We start from the raw sequence: 16,681 nt of genomic DNA, 5'->3' as shown, positions 1-16,681 counted from the left end.
CAAATGATTAATGAATATATTCTTCACTTGCATAAGTACATCACCTGTGGATAACAAATGAAGTAGAAAAAAAAAACCATAAACCTAGCTAAAATGTACGTATACATATAGCACATGTTTTCGTACGTATATACCCGGCCGGTTCCCTTATATACATCTACCATACCAATCTACGTTTTCATGTATCTTTCATTCACATCCATCAATCAATTGATAAGTGAATATGGTTTGTGCATAATCAAATTTTATATTTGGCATCATTTGACGATTTGACATCGTTGTTAATACATTTGATTTTGCATGTAATTATTATTCAGAAATCAAGTTAGAGAAGTTATAACGAAGTATGAAAAACAATATTTTATAAAAAAACATCAGGCTTGCATTTGTAAAATTAGAAGGTACAAAACTTTTAAACAAAAAAAAAATCCGCCAAATAAAAACTTTCACTTATTCTGTAATAATTCTCTTAATATCTCGAAATATCCAGAACTTTGAAGCTTTACAATGCAATTCGTATTTATATTAAGTGATTAAAGTTAGGCATAACGTAATTCATATATCCTTTGTATATCATGTTTGCTAACCTTCAACTCGGAAATTCCTGTTATAAAGGACGAAAAGAGTAAAATTAAGGAAGTAAGGATTATCTTTGAGATGTGTTAAAAAAAAAGGATTATCTTTGAGCAATTGCAAACCAATTTCAACGGAGAAGATGTGATAATGTGATGCTTCCTCTTTCTCCAAACAAATGAAAGCTAATTAAGTCTTTTCTTGAGTAGGTGTTGTATATTGCAGTACGAGTAAGGAAGAGGTAATCTGTATCCCGAGGATCAAAACTAGACATTCGCATATGTATATGCTTAGAGAGTTTTAAACCTCAGGATGCAGATTACCCGTTCATCACCAAAGACCTTTTTCTTCTTCTTCTTATTTCTCCTTGTTTTTGTTGTCGTTGATGGTGAGAATATATATATAGAGGCGGTGAAGCTTAAAAATAGTAATGGTTCAAAAGAATAATACTTATTCCAATGGTTTAATGCTTCTGGAACAAATACTCATACAGAAAGACAATATCTTGTCTTGTCCATGGTTTCTTATGTATTCCTACATTTATCTTGAGTTCAGCATATATACATAGATCAATATTAATACTACTTAATTATATTATATAATATGTACACAGTACACGTGACGTGTCTAATATTGTCTAAGGTTGCATGTACATAGCTTTGCTTGCATAAACGTGTTTTGTTTAGATTGATTTTATCGGAAGTAGTGGACGAATTATATATGAGATCTTGAAAACTATGACTAAAAGTTTCTTAATATGATGAACTAAAAGAAATGCATTTATGCGAAATTCCATGTCGATATGTTGTAGTCTTCATAGTTTTGTTGGAAGGTTTTAAGTAACCAGTCGGTTCATTAAACATCCTATGAATTCTATTTATGCCAACTTTGTACCGACTAGGAAATTAATTAATATGGTGTTTTATGGACTTAGCAATCTGTATGCACTTAGACGTATATTATACGGAAGGTGCATTAGGGTCTATGTGTTGAAATAAACTCCATATTTTGAACTTAATAATATAAGGTTAGTTGAATTGCATGAAAGTTAATTAGAAGTTCCATATGACAAGGTTCAGAAGTTTTGATTGACACCTCGTAGAAGAAATGCACACATTAGGATTAGGTCCTATATGTTTTTTAATTATTTTGGGTAACAATTAGGTCCTATGTGTTATCTTTATTTTTCACCAAAAACATTTTTTGTGACTGTTATGTCGACCAAGCGTAAAAATGTTTGTTTTTCTTGGTATCTTAAAACTTATATAGTCCGTGTTATGCGTTGGTAATAGTCGAATCGAAATCATTCTTTTCGGAAAGTGCGTACTTCTAAAAAATCACCCGGTTCCATATACAGTATATTTCTACCCTACTTCTAAACTTTTCTCCAACAAGCTGGTCAAATCCTAATAATCTTTTGAAAATTGAAGATAATTTTGTTGAAAATATTGAAGAATAAATCGAATAATAATATGTATTAGATTTGAATTTTAAATTAATTCTTTTACATAAAACGTGTGGAGGGTGTTTTTCCGCATCCACATAAAGGAGAATGATTGTGAGTGATCAAATCATGAGAAATTGATTCTTTGTTCTTACGAGCCAATGATGGAAAAAAAATTTCTTTTGCTTTTTAATATACAAATATTCTTTGAAATTTTGTTTGACTGAATTTATTTCTTATCTCGACTCATCACATGAACCGATTCTTTTCCAATTATTGAATTTCAAATAAAGGAAAAGACAGTCAGCTAACATATGTTCACATCTTCTTATTAAAGTAGAAATTTACGTTGAGAACCAAAACAACTAGTTTGATTCTATTAATTCGAGCAATCCTCGTGCAACTAAAAACAAATGAATGCAGTTTCTTATATATATGAGCTTGAACAACATAAGAACACTATATCATTTGCTCAAAAAAGAAAAAAACTAATCATTTCTAATTTAATTTTATATAGACATGTAATTCATGAATGAATGCTTATATTGGAAAATAAAGCATAAAGGTGTATAAAAAAGGGTGAAAATGGTTAGGAGAATAAATTCTGTAACAACAAAAGATTTTGTCTTATTTCTTCTTTTCTAATGAGAGGGAAAGGTTATACATCTTTCCTTGTTTTCCAAAAGCAAATGCAAAGTTATTTGAAGCAACAACAGCACAATTTTTCTTCTTTTGATATCATGGGCTCTTCAAAAGCCAAGCCTGATACCCTTGTATCATTATTGGAAGGGATACAAACCGAATAAAAACTTAAACCAAACTATTTGGAATTGTGTGTTAAATCCGGTTTGAATTTGTTTTGTTTTTAGTCGAGTTAAACAAATATCAAGAAAGGTTCAAAACTGTATTCATTTCAATTACTTAAAAGTCTAAACAAATAGGTCAATTACTCTGACAAATTTTAGGGTTTCAAAACAAATAGTTGAGCTACTCAGTGGTTCAGTTACTTCAGGCTCTTAAACGTTGGAAAAGTGAACATCCTTTTAACAATTAATTAACAACAACATAACTCGGTTTATTCGAAATGGATTATCAGTTTCACTTCAATTTCATTCCTTAGAAAGATTTCACTTTTCGAAAGGAAAAAAAAAATGAAAAACATTCTCAATATACACATCATATGCAATACAATTTCCCATATCTCAATACATTATCCAAACGTCAAACAAATTTTTTTCTTCCCACACAATTGATCTCATCCTACAAAATCATGTAGAAACTGATGATTACTACCTCCAATAAAATCTCTCCCGAACTGACGATTTTGCCCTTCATAGCCACCGCCACCACCGTAGGACTCACCTCCTCCACCGCCACCACTACTGCCACCGTGAAGCCCAAACCTCTGAGCAGTTGTCATCGGAAAAGGCTCAGGCAACCCAATCTGATGATGAAGCCCTAACGTCAACGACACTCCACCATTAGTGCTGCTACTCATCCCCGGGACATTGGACGACGCAATACCGTATGGGAAGCTAACCGCACCGCTTCCACCGTTCCCAGCGTTAAGAAAGCTGTTGTTATTGTTGCTGTTGTTGGTGGTCCCATGGACGTCTTCATCGTTTCGAGCTCGTCTAGGAGATGAGTTGTTGTTAGCTCGTTGTTGCGCGGCCGAGGAAGATGGGTTGTTGTTGTTGTTGTCGGGGAAGACGGTGGTGGTGCTACGGTCGTCTCTCCAAGAAGAAGAAGATGATCTCTGAGATTGTCGAGTCTCCAGCATGTGAATCTCTTCCACCATTGGTTTCCAAACCCGAACTCGTGCGTTTATAAACCAATTCGACACCTGAAAATAATAATCCCCCAACAATACGTGACCTTCAGGAAACTAAATCCCTGAATAAGCATTAATTATCAATTAACCATCAATAACCTAAGGAGTTAATTTCCGATGAGTTAAAAATAATAATAATAATAATAATAAGAAATTGAATCCCTTACAGTGATCTAAATACACTTGGCAACTGTTTTCTTCGTATGTTTTACCGCATGATCGTGTAGTATTTTGTTAAAAACATTTGAATATTAAATATATTTTTATTTGTTATATTGAAAATGTCATTTTATAACCTCATTTTATAAGCCTATGCGGTTAATTATATAGCAAGAAATTTATCTGTGAAGAAGAAGAAGAAGAAGAAAGAAAACAATAAGAAAAAGAAAAAAAAAAGCTGAAGATATCAGAAGTGAAAACCTGATTTCTGGAGAGACCTGTCTGTTTAGCCAACATGAGCTTGTCTGTATCAGTCGGATAACTGCAACAAAAGACACACAACAATAATTTAATATCTCACAAATATATACTTACATATGCACACACATAATTACACTTATAAAGCGACATATCCAAGTCTGAGAAACAAACAAGCTTTCGACATGTCCCATCTAAAACATACTTCGAAGTTATCATACACTTCTATACATACATATATATATATATGCTTTTCCATCTATAGATATTTGTTCACAAGCATATATATAATGTGGTTCATGTCTTCCTGACACATGAATATCAAATTAAGATATGATATAGACATATAGTTATACGGATATTGGACTTTGCTTATGTCAAGTTGCAAGTGTAACTTCAGTGAAATTTATTGATGGTCTGATCAAATTGACATGGTTAACGCGTAGCATAGTTAGAAGTAAGCTCAAACTCAAATCAAATGCTTTCAAAAGCATATATATGGCCAAAAAAGGTAACTTACGGATGCAAGAAATGGTCGAAGAGCCAAGCCCTCAGAACGGTAACAGCACGTTCGGGTAGGCCACGGTGCGGTCTCCAGACAGGAGCATGGTGATCAGGAAATCCATGTCTTTGACCAGCAGAACACAAGCCTCTACTACTATCACTTCCTCCAAATCTCAAAGAATCAGTCTTATTCTCAGAGTTCATCGCATGACCACATTGTTGTTGTATCTTGTTATTGGCGCTAACTTGAAGCTGGTCCGTTATAGCATTCTTCAAACATTTGAAATGCTTAGACAATGCCTTCAAGGCTAAGCTCGCATAAGGAGCTGCGTGCCCTAGACCAGCGACGCATTCGAATGAGCCCATCACAGTTTGAAGCTGCTCATAGTATTGCTTATACCTCTTGTAAACCTTGTAAAAAGTCACATGAAAGTGTTTTTAGATTCGAACCAAATATATAATAGAAACGTGTAATTATAAACTCCAATGGCTTCCTCGCTCAAAAAGTATGTTATATACCTCGGAATAAACTAATTAAAATCTTCAAGTCCCCGACTTTAGGATCAAATATTAATCTTGTGAATATATTCCCTTTCATAAAGAAGAAAATTCTCTTTTTATCACTTTAAGTTCATATCCCTAATAAAGAATCCAATTCACAAATTTAGATCAAGACAAGGAAGCTCTATAGGGCTAAAGTTACGTCCCGAAGATAATATCATTTATATAGTATAACCTTAAATTTCTATTAAAAAAAAGTAAGCTAAGAAGTAAGAGGAGGGCAAGCCTTGTAGACCTATCGTGTATTAATGTGGACTCAATAACATCTTCTATTCATGCAAAACGTAGGGAACGTTTAATTAAAATAACCCATCCTCTTATTATGAGGGAGATAAAATATAATAAAAACGACATAATTTTAAAAAGGCTTTGAAGGAGTTTCATTTTCCAAGGAAGATCTTTTTAAGAAACATATCATTTATCACATTTTGTCTCCAAATTCAAAGGACGACGACCATAAACTATGAATATTCAACACAATAATACACATAGCTACAAGAAAAGACTATACTTTAAATCAGAATTTATAGGTATTTAATAAATTTATAAATTAATAACTGTCTATCAAGTATCAATATCATACCTCGTCGAGCATGGAGATGAGTTTTGATTTGTTCTTCCCATTTTCTCCTCCGCCGGCGTCAGAAACGCCGCAGAAATTCTCAACCGTCGGATCAAAAAGCAGAGAAGAATCGTCGTCGTCGATGACTTTGTCGGTGTAAATCCCACGACCCACATTACAAAACTCATCAAGAAGCATCTGTGCTGGTTTCAAGAACCTCGATCCTTTCAGAATCGATGCGTAGCCCGTGAACGGTCCGAGAGGACCGGAGCTTCTCGACGCGATGGTGACAGCGGCGGCGGCGCCTTCAGCGGCGGATCTACAGAATCCGGAGTTAACAACGCCGGGACCAACTAGATCGTAAGCGAGTCTAGGGTGAGAAGACAAAGACAGAGATAACGGCTCGGGTTTGAAGACGAGGACGTCGCCGGAAGAAAGACCGGCGTTAAAGGAATGATCTCCGGCGACGGCGACTGCGGAGGATGAAGAGGAAGATGGGCCACCGAGAAATCCCATGAAATTACTGTAGCTAGGGTTGGATATGGGATTATTGTTGTTGTTGTTGTTGTTGGAGTGAAATAAACCGGCGGCGAGGAAATCGGAGTCGGCGAGAGGAAATACGCTGCCGCTGCCGGAAGAAGGAGGAGGAGGGTGAAAGTGGAAGTGAGAATCGATAGAAGGAATCCGAAGCTTATCTCGCCGGCTTTGTTGAAGAACATGGTATGGCTCGTAAGCATCGGCCATGGAGAAAGGATGATTCCGAGATGCAGAATGAGAGAGAGAGAGAGAGAGAGTAACAGTGTAAGAGATAATGGTGACGGTGAAACGAGAGGTTAAGAGAGAGAGAGAAAGAGGCTTCTTTTGCTTTCTTTTTGAAGCACGATCAAGAATATGTATATCATCATTTTTCTCATAGCTAGTATTATTTAGTTCGAAAACTAAAATATCTAAAATATCTTTGTTTTGTAGATGTGTAACGTTTAGGCGGAAGAATTTATTGAGCATTACAATTTTGGTCAAGGATCATCTTTTGGTGTTTGTTTACTAGCTCGTTAATGCTCTCATAGGTAATCATAGAATGATGAAAATGTTTCATGATTCCGTAGAATTTTACTACTTATTTACTTGATTTCCTGAACAGTAGTTTATATTTACTAATTATGTCCTAAAACTTAATTTAAAAAAGACATACGTGACAAAAAAAAAAGGACATACATGCTACATCTCGGGCCTGTCATTGATATTCTTTCAATTCAATATTCCATATCATTTTTAGTGAAGTTAAACGATTCGGGTGATTTCTTTGTTATTTTCTCACGATTATGAATCATAATTAATCAGGATGCGTGTAAACCTTGAACACAAAATAACAATTAACAAATACAAATTATTCGACCTTGGTACCAATTGGGTTGCATTATATTCTTCTGTTGTAGCAATTGGTTGCATAATATTCTGCGTCATACCAATACACATTAACTTCATTTATTTGATCGCATCTACAAAATTCTTGAAAATATGTTAAAAAATAACAATTTTTTAGTGAATAGTAGTTTATATTTACTTATGTCCTAAAACTTAATTTTAAAAAGAGATACATGATATTCCATATCTTTTTTAGTGAAAAAAAAAATCGTTTTAACTATCGTCAACTTTGGAATTTGGTAATTGCTGCGGATATTTTATTATGCTAAATGCAAATTAGAGGTCTGTATAAAAATGATTTAAAGTTATGAACTGAAAAAGTGAAAAGTCCCGGGTTTGGTGGGAGAGGCTATATGGGAAATCGGGAGAAGGTGACCGGCTGTAACCGGTGACAATCGAACAGGTTCTTTGTACAAACTGTTCTGTGTCTCAGTCTTTCACATACTTACTGACATTTCTACTACTTTTTAAGTCTTCTTTTTGTCGTTTTTCTTCTTTTATTTTGCTGGACTAAATTTCATTTTTTGCACACAAAAATAAAAGACTAAATACCTTTTTACTCTTGAAATTTTAATCATACTGATCGCTCTAGTACGCGTGGATGGTATGTTCCCGCAACAATTTAACGAGAATGCATTGTGCAATTCAATTCTTTTTTGGTATATAGCCTTTTGTTTTTGTTTGTATAGAGTTGAAGAGCAATAACAATGGTTTTTGTTTATTTTTAACAAATTGCTAAGGTAAACCATAGTAACATATCGTTACTCAATATATATCAACATATACAGTAAATATTTTAATAAAAATTAGTGCGATCAGCCATGCATTTACAGTTGATAAAAAAAAATTCTTAAGAATGGCAAAATTGCAATTATTCTCAGTGAGTTAGATTTTATGTTCAACAACGTAACGAATAAATTTGCAATCTAAGATCTGCTAGACAATGATCAAAAACGGAAAAGTAAATTCCACTGTACTGTAATAATCGTGTTTGAAATAATCATTAGAGGATTTTCGTTTGCATGGGAATAATGCGACGTAAATCATTTGAAAATGTGTTTCGAACATTAAGCAGAAACAAAATTTCCTGTTGTATTTATTTATAAATAAAGTATTTCCTCTTTTGGCTAAGATGGACCACAAAATTGAAAAAGAACCAATGCACTCCAATAAAGTATTACAGTAAATTAAAGTGCACGTAATTATTAGTTCTTCTCTTATTCTTTTTACATTACATCACGGGTTTACCCACATTATATGAATATTTTTCCAAGCAATCGTTCTTTCCATTATTTTTTTTTTTGAAAAACTCTCTGTATATACTATTGGTGTTTTGCACTCTCTGTATATACTATTGGTGTTTTGCGACTCTTGTTGTAGTGTCCATAATTATTAAACTATTCGTTCCCGGCCTAAGAATGTATGAACATTTTAAACCTCTTTCGTATAAAAGTTCAGAAAGTGAAAACATAATAATGCACAAAATATTAATGGCTTGGTAACATCCCAACCACAAGAACTATTGGAATTTAACTTAAGGTAATCTTTTTGACAAAAACTGTAAATAAATAGATATAATCTTTTTTCTGGTGGGAGCCACTGGCATATACATTTGATCCCACTATGGTAAAGGAAGGACTCGAACCCTAATGTCTGAGATAAGAAGTCATACTTCAATCGTTGCTTCTATTCGGCATTTTATAGCAATGATAGGCGACCTGAAATTTCTTTATTTGATAACTAAAGAGGATTTAAAGCAATCGAAGATGATTTGATTAAGAAATAATCGTTCTTTCTATAAACTAAGTTGATGTAACTTGTATAGTTGACTTTGGTAAAAGTTCTTCCGATAGGGTTATTATAAATTACAATATGCCGTGACATAGAAATATGACTATCTGTTCGAAATATTTGTTTTCTCTTTAACAATTAGAGCAATTTTTTTCGCAAATCGATACTATATATGTTTTTTAATTAGAATAATTAAAGCAGAACCTAGATGTGCATGATTTGATTACTTACCCAACTCTGCATAATTTTGAATTTGTGATTTTGGTAGGAGCTCATTGAAACCACAATAAGCAAAATCAAATAAATAGGTTCATTCCATGGATTTTTAATCATTTTTATTTTCTTGGATAGTATATTATATATACAGCAAGGGGAATAGAAAGAAAAAAAAAAACTATTTTAGTGTGAACCTATAGAGACAGTACAAAATTTAGTATGAGTTAATTAAAGTAGCTTACAAGTACTCAAGTTCTGATAAATGTCCATTGGGATTTTCAGGTGACGTCGTCATGCTAACGTCGTTTAGACTTTTCTTTTTTAAAAGAAAATAAAACATTATTACGTTTGATTGTCTCTGCACAAATCTTTTGCTTAGCGAGAATCCACCGAGTTTGCCGTCAGTTGATGTAACGGCGTTTCTCGTTCTTCACAAAACTCCGTACGTCTTCAGAAAGTAATACTCTATCTACTCATTCTCCATCCACTCGCGTGTACACTCCACGCGCCCCAAATAAAATCGTAGTAATCAGTTTTACTCTCCCGTGAATTAATTAGAGTCATTAGATTAATTTTTACACTTACAGGTACGAAACATCATGATTTATGTAGAAGAACTACTAATTAAAGTTTTACACGACCTAAAAAAGAATTTGATACGAAATGTAAAAAAGGAGAATTATGAAAATAGAAACCATATATCATGGTACCAATACCATATTTTGGCACATGGAAAAATAATACAACTCACTTCTTAAAGTATAAATCACATCAGTCATTCGATGCTTTTTTCTTTTAAGTTGAACCGATATATATGTATAATTATTGCTCTTTAATCAAATTAGATAGGAGCTTTAAATTAGATTAATAAATGGTCATATCACAACAAAAAAAAACGACAAATCCACACCACTTGTTGACGACTATATTATGTTATGTTCCATCAAATCCAACTAAGTATCTATGTGAAAAGCTTTGTGATTTTATGGTTTATGTACAATTTTAACAACTGTTCTGATAAAATTAAGATATACGACTAAAGAATGTCAAACCATAACATAGTGCACAATGAATAAATGTAGCTACAAAATGCATGATTGAGCACACAAGTTAGAGGATAAATATCTCTTAACCATGAATATGATAATGCATAAGTTATATAAAATTTTTTCTGAGCATTATTTAAAGCTATCTGTGCATAGTAACTTAACTTCTCTAATAATTTTGATGATAAACAATATTTTAAGAAATGCCATGAATTTATTTCTTTTTCTTATAAATATTTTAAATATGTGGAAGTAATTTAAGTCATGTCATAATATTTTTTGATAAGATGGTATTTGATTATTTATTATTCTCCCGAACCATATACAGAGAATGGGCCCATGGGGGTAGTAGTACAGAAAGAATCACTGTGATGACGTCACCTGTTAGGTTGCGTGACTCCTGGGCGCTGTATCTGTATTACGCTATCTTCCATACTCAGATCTCTCTTTTTTCTTTTCACTTGAGAAATTGATTACAATTTATTTTGTTGATCGGATTTGGTATGCGATTTTAAAACATTTATTTAGGCGACACTTGTTTGATTATTATTTTTGGACGAATCAGAGAAGAGTATCAGCTTCAACGAACGGTGGATTTTGCTCCATTTTCAAAATAAACAGATATGATATATTAAAAGTATTAAGCAAATACGTTAACAATAGCACCAGTGGTCTAGTGGTAGAATAGTACCCTGCCACGGTACAGACCCGGGTTCGATTCCCGGCTGGTGCAACATTTACTTTTTTTTTTGTTTATAAGTAACTCCATTTTACTCTTTGATCCAGTAGACCCAAACTAAGGAGCCCAATTTAAGGTCCGCATAGCCCACTTTGTCTATTCACTCTATGGACTTTAGAGTCTGGCAATTTTAAAAAGGGCCCTTTCTTAAAAGAATGTCCCACTTAATTATTTCCAATGCTCCAGTAATTAATCCGACTTGTAAAAAAAATATACTGTATATGTATTAATGTTTTGTCATTTGCTTGTTTTAAAGATTCCGAAAATCAAACAATCAATTCCCCAAAGTATATGGATCATATTTGAGATTAAATTTCTTCATTAAAAAAAAAAAAAACAAACCCCTTTATTTTATAATCTTAACATTTTAACTAACAACAACAAAAACTCAGGTGGCATGGAGCACTGTATGCCTACCTCGTGATGAAGGGGGTCTCGGTCTTCGCCGCCTCTCAACTTGGAACAGAGCTCTCTGCTTTCGGTTCATCTGGCTTCTCTTCTCCAATGGCGCATCTCTGTGGGTTCAGTAGCAGAACATCCACCATTTAAGAAATATAAGTTTTTGGGCTTTGAAAGAATCAATGACTTGGAATCAGCTTCTCAAGCTCCGGCCAGATGCCCTGAAGTTCATCAAGGGTGTTCTGGGTGATGGAAAGGTTATTCGGTTTTGGTATGATATTTGGACTCCATTCAGGCAACTTATTAATTATGTTGGGGATGGTGGTCCGAGGAGTTTGCAAGTTCCTCTACATGTTGTCGTCGCTTCTGCTGCAAATGCCACTCGTTGGACTCTCGCTGCCCCAGAACTGATGAGGCCTTAAACCTTCATGCTCATCTTTCCATGGTAACGTCTGTGCTTCCTATACCGCTTTTGATACTTGGTCGGTAATGAGACCTCGAGCAGCGAAGAAACCTTGGTCGGATCTAATTTGGTTCAAGGGTTGTATCCCCAAGCACTCATTCACCAGGTGGATTGCCAATTTAAACCGTCTACCTACCAGAGCTCGTTTAGCAGCTTGGGGAATGCAGATCCAACCTACTTGCTGTCTCTGTTCTTCCTCCACCGAAACTAGGGACCATCTTCTTTTGACCTGTGACTTCAGTGTGGATGTTTGGCATCTTGCGATCTCTCATCTAAATTCACCGCAGCCGCTATTTAAAAATTGGCCTGAGCTTTTATCATGGATCAGAGATAGCTCCGCTTCGTCTCCGTCTCTCTTTAGGAAGCTCGTCGTGCAAACAACGATATTTCACTTGTGGAAGCAGAGAAACAATGTTCTCCACAACCAAACTGCCATCCCTGCTCATGTGATCTTCAAGAGTATCGACAGGGAATTGCGCAACTTAATATTTGCAAGAAGACACAAAAAGCATTTCTGGAATCTTATGCTTCTTTGGCTCAGATAAATTTTCACGTCAGGATAACTTGTTAGACTTGTAACCACTTTGCTCTGCCTTGTTTTTTAATTCTTTTTTATCAAAGTAGCGCAGACTTTAGGTTTGCTATGTAAATCTTTTTTTATCTATTGATATTTACAATTTAGAAAAAAACAACAAAAACTCCTTTTTTTAAGACAGATTCAGTGAATAGCTAAAGCTTTAATTTCTCCGAGATGAATCCACGTGCTTGTAAATGAAAAAGTAGGTGATAAGGCATTAACAATACCAATGATAGTTTAATTTACGTTCTCGTGTATAACGTGGGAGATTAAATATCGCAAGATGCAGGGATATATCACTGATTTAGAAAATTCAGTATTAATATAATCTATAGACTATAAAATCATAGGCGTGGTCCGCGTGGAAGTAATAACATAACACAAACAGAAAAAACTCTTTCCTCTTTGAAGTTCAACGAACTGAATCATGGCGGTATCTCACGTCCAGCCTATGCTTATTCTACTCGTATCCCTCTTCTCCTTACCTGCATTACGTGCCGTCGATTTCGAATACTGCAACAGTAAGTGTGGTGTGGTCCGTGTGGATTTGGTATTCTTATTTTCTATATATGTATATGTTAATATGTTTTGTGTGTGTTAGTAGAAGTATAGAACTCATATTCTTCTTTTTTTTAAGTCAATAATAATAATAAACAGGCCTCGATTTTTGGATTTATTTTTGTAAGAAAGATGTATAGAACCAAGTTTTTGACTTTTGCTTGACTCATAAGTCTCAAAATTAATCTCTGCGACTGTTGTAGAAAGTGGATACGATTTCGGTAACGTCACTCATGTGGAGATATCTCCAAACCCGATTGGGCCTGAAGACTTCGAGCTAAGCATTACGGTATTCGGTTATGCAAGTACGTTATAATTTGTTGTGATCTTCGCAAATTTCAACCCTCTTTTTTGTTTTTTCCATTTCTTAATATGTTCTTGATATATAAAATATTTGACCTATACAGAGAAAAGCATCGACTCTGGATCCATAGAGGTGTACGCTAAATCAGAAAAAGTTACCGACCTTCTAAGACGTCAGGCATGCGTTATTGAAGCTGGCACCAACTTTGTGTTACCTCTTTCCGAAGTTCCTAAGGATGTACTGGAGGTAATGGTCCATTATCCATACACTCTTTGCATATACATTTAACCGGGAATCCGAGGTCGAAGCCTAGACTAAGTCTCGGTATTTGCTGAGAACCGGATATTTTTTTGGTTTCACTCTTTTTTACAAAACCCAGAAAAACAAAAAAAATCATAAATCCTCACATTTTTACATTTCCACTTTAGTTTGCCACTGACGATTTTTTTTTGTTTAAAACTTGTGAAGGGTGAATACAAATATGTTGTAGCTTTGCTTGATAAAGATGTGGGAAACTCTGAAGAGCCAGCAGAGAGAATGTGTGTCGACTTCAGTTTACCTACTTCAGTTCTCACATTGGTATCTGCTTAGTCAAGTTGGAAGGTGGAAAATATGTTTATACTCTCTCTCGACTTGCATGTTTTCCCATTTTTATGTTGTGCAACAAATAAAATAAAATCCTTAACCGAGATTGATCTCTCTCTCTTGTATTTTTTGGGTTGGTTCCTATGAACATGGCACGTCACTGGTTTTCCCCTAATCCTATGAACATGGAATCTATTTTTAGTGTCTTACATATACATATACATATATATATGTATGGCTAATCCGATCTGAATACTTTAGCAAGGTTTTAATTCAAATCAAACCAAATATCTACTGAAGTAACAAAAAAGAAAGAAGGAGATATGTATGTAGATACAAAAAGATTGTGAAAAATCAACTTATACTAATTTCAAAATGAAGCAATTTTTAGTATCTTAAACCAAATCGAAAAAAACGGGGGAAAAAATGTAAAAAACTGTAGACCATGTGACCTTGGTTTTATTTTGAAGTGGAATCTTTAGAGCATGTGAGTTTTGATTTGTCTTATTATGATCACAACGACATTTCCGTTTTCGTAACTTATAGATTAGATTCCTTCTATTATATATGTTCGACTCTTTCCAAGGATAAGAACGAACCCTCTTTCACTTCTTCCTTTTCTTTCCTCTTTTATGTATATTATCTCCGTGTAGTTTGCTCTCTTATTGGTACGCTCTGGAAAAACTCCATAGATTTTTTTTTTGACTAAAACCTGAGTCCTAACAAAAATCAAACATGTCTAAATCGATTTATATATAAGATTTAGTTTTCAAAAAAGAAAAAAGATATATAAAAAAAATTAAAAAGGTTCAAAACTCGGAATCTCTAGTTGGTTTGAGTCTATCTATATATTTGCATCTAGAAATCATATCTACTTTTAAAAATTAAAATCTTGATAGATGCTGTTAATAAAAACTGGGTTAGTAAATTAAGCAACATTACGAATTTTAGGACCAAAGAAAGATCCTTCCATTATAATCTCGGGAAGAGAACAAGAATACGTGTTTCAGTAAGCAGTTTTCACGACGTATCTTCCGCATGAAACCGAGTTCCAAAACATAAATAATAAAATAAAAAACTAACATTTTTTAATTTATACAATTTTGAAAGTTATTCTGTATCAGAACTGTTAAGATTTATATATAATTTCTACGCTTAAGAAAAAAAAATTAGACTTAAAGTCTTAGCTTAAAAGAATAATATGTACTAGTTTTTTATTGTTCTGGTTTTATAGTTTATTTTCTTTTGTTTTCTTATGTATTTCATCGTAATATAAGTACTGTTTGATTGAGTAAGCATAAGAATACAGTTTCCAATCCTAGTTTTCCTAGACTTTAATTCAAGAAATCACAAAATCCAATACGCAATTTAACCTTTACCTTTTCCTTCTTATCGTCAAATCCATATTATCCGTGATCTCACCTTTTCTAGCTTTCTGATTTTTTAGACACTTTAACATGAGACATGAGAGTCAACAACCAAATTCGAAACCTGAATTTGATGGAAATGCAAATAAAAGTGGAGACTATTGTCCCACACTAGTCCATCACGAATTTTCAAACTTTATTCACATCTCGAAACCTTAATATCAAAAGTTACAAAAAGCAAAATGAAGTTGGGGTAAAAAAGAAAAGAAAAAGAAAGTGTTTGGCATTTAATAAAACGTCTCATTCATTGCGATGAGATATTATAGAGAGGTCAAGTTCAATGCTGCAACCGACAAGATAAAAGAGATAAGGTTTTTTTTTTTGTTTTTTGTTAACTGTCACGTGAAACTGATATCCACAGAGAGAGCGAATGAGCGAAGAAGAAGAGTCAAAGATTAAAAATGCAACGAACTTTGACTCATCTTTCAAAGAGGTAAAGTTAGTTAATTATCCATTTTGGATTTTGTTTTACACTTTTACTCGTGGCAACTACCGACCTAAGATTAGATCTGGTCCTTCACACCAAAAAAATAAGATTAGATCTGGTCCCACTTTCTATTCACTTGCCAGGTGTCGATTGTTTTTATCAGACACCTCAAGTGGGAGTTGTACGTAAGTAACCAGATAACGGTAATTTATAGTGTTAACATTATTCCATAAAACTTTTTATACGATTGTTTTTTATACATTTTTTTCACATCATATATTAATATTCCAACTACAAACGTTCATTTCATTTATTTTATTTTAGAGAAAACCTCCAAAAGACATAACTTACTATAGTTGACTCACGACAAAAAAAAAAACTATAGTTGACTCTCGGCATATATATATATATATATTATGACTATACTTGTTGAAAATTGTTATTGTAAATATTCAGCTGCTTAATTAGGCGATTAAATGTATTTTTTGAACACATACGTTATACGTTATTATATATATTAAAGCTATAATCTAGAAACCAGATTTCTCATAATAGTCGTATAATATATGATTTTTTGTGTGGGTGTGTGTATCATTTAGTATCTCCGTTGATATAATGCTTCAACGTAGCAAAAGTAAGGCTAATTTTTCACTAGATGCATGATATTGGTTCGGAATTTTTACGGTGACAAGTTTTAAGTTTTAATTTATCTAAATGAAATTATTTAATGTAAAAGTATTACATTGAAAAATAAAATACGATAAATATTCAACAAACTCGTATCCATCCATCTATAAATACTCGAGACCAACCCACCAATTTACTTCCCCTC

The 16,681-nt window shown here is 33.6% G+C and overlaps 2 protein-coding genes and 1 non-coding gene across 3 annotated transcripts; 2 read left to right on the top strand and 1 right to left on the bottom strand.

Annotated features, from left to right (window-relative positions):
• Positions 1–3,183: 3,183 nt before the first annotated feature.
• LOC18019409 (BEL1-like homeodomain protein 9) lies at positions 3,184–6,748 on the bottom strand. The gene is made up of 4 exons (XM_006398603.2): positions 5,914–6,748; positions 4,786–5,180; positions 4,269–4,329; positions 3,184–3,860 (listed from the first exon to the last, which is right to left on the bottom strand). The coding sequence occupies exons 1-4, from the start codon at positions 6,634–6,636 to the stop codon at positions 3,273–3,275; spliced, it is 1,767 nt and encodes a 588-aa protein (XP_006398666.2). The 5' UTR covers positions 6,637–6,748; the 3' UTR covers positions 3,184–3,272.
• A 4,284-nt stretch (positions 6,749–11,032) lies between these two features.
• Positions 11,033–11,103, top strand: TRNAG-GCC. Its single transcript has one exon. It is a non-coding gene; the product is annotated as a tRNA-Gly (tRNA).
• Positions 11,104–12,879: 1,776 nt separating this feature from the next.
• On the top strand, positions 12,880–14,174 carry LOC18019408 (MD-2-related lipid-recognition protein 3). Its single transcript, XM_006398602.2, has 4 exons — positions 12,880–13,069; positions 13,310–13,411; positions 13,514–13,656; positions 13,879–14,174. The coding sequence occupies exons 1-4, from the start codon at positions 12,976–12,978 to the stop codon at positions 13,999–14,001; spliced, it is 462 nt and encodes a 153-aa protein (XP_006398665.1). The 5' UTR covers positions 12,880–12,975; the 3' UTR covers positions 14,002–14,174.
• Positions 14,175–16,681: the final 2,507 nt, after the last annotated feature.

The sequence above is a fragment of the Eutrema salsugineum genome, unplaced genomic scaffold (assembly GCF_000478725.1).
Source record: "Eutrema salsugineum unplaced genomic scaffold, Eutsalg1_0 scaffold_2, whole genome shotgun sequence".
NCBI lineage: Eukaryota > Viridiplantae > Streptophyta > Magnoliopsida > Brassicales > Brassicaceae > Eutrema > Eutrema salsugineum.
This window is presented reverse-complemented; position numbering and strand designations above follow the sequence as displayed.

Bases quoted from the DNA above. Each gene is read 5' to 3' on its own strand.
- LOC18019409 (XM_006398603.2), bottom strand. From the start codon at position 6,636: ATGGCCGATGCTTACGAGCCATACCATGTTCTTCAACAAAGCCGGCGA. The intron at 4,330-4,785 runs GTAAGTTACCTT...CTTTTGTTGCAG, and splicing joins TTCGACCATTTCTTGCATCC to TTATCCGACTGATACAGACA. The intron at 3,861-4,268 runs GTTTTCACTTCT...TATTATTTTCAG, and splicing joins CAGGTCTCTCCAGAAATCAG to GTGTCGAATTGGTTTATAAA.
- LOC18019408 (XM_006398602.2), top strand. From the start codon at position 12,976: ATGGCGGTATCTCACGTCCAGCCTATGCTTATTCTACTCGTATCCCTC. The intron at 13,070-13,309 runs GTAAGTGTGGTG...CGACTGTTGTAG, and splicing joins CGATTTCGAATACTGCAACA to AAAGTGGATACGATTTCGGT. The intron at 13,412-13,513 runs GTACGTTATAAT...TGACCTATACAG, and splicing joins TACGGTATTCGGTTATGCAA to AGAAAAGCATCGACTCTGGA.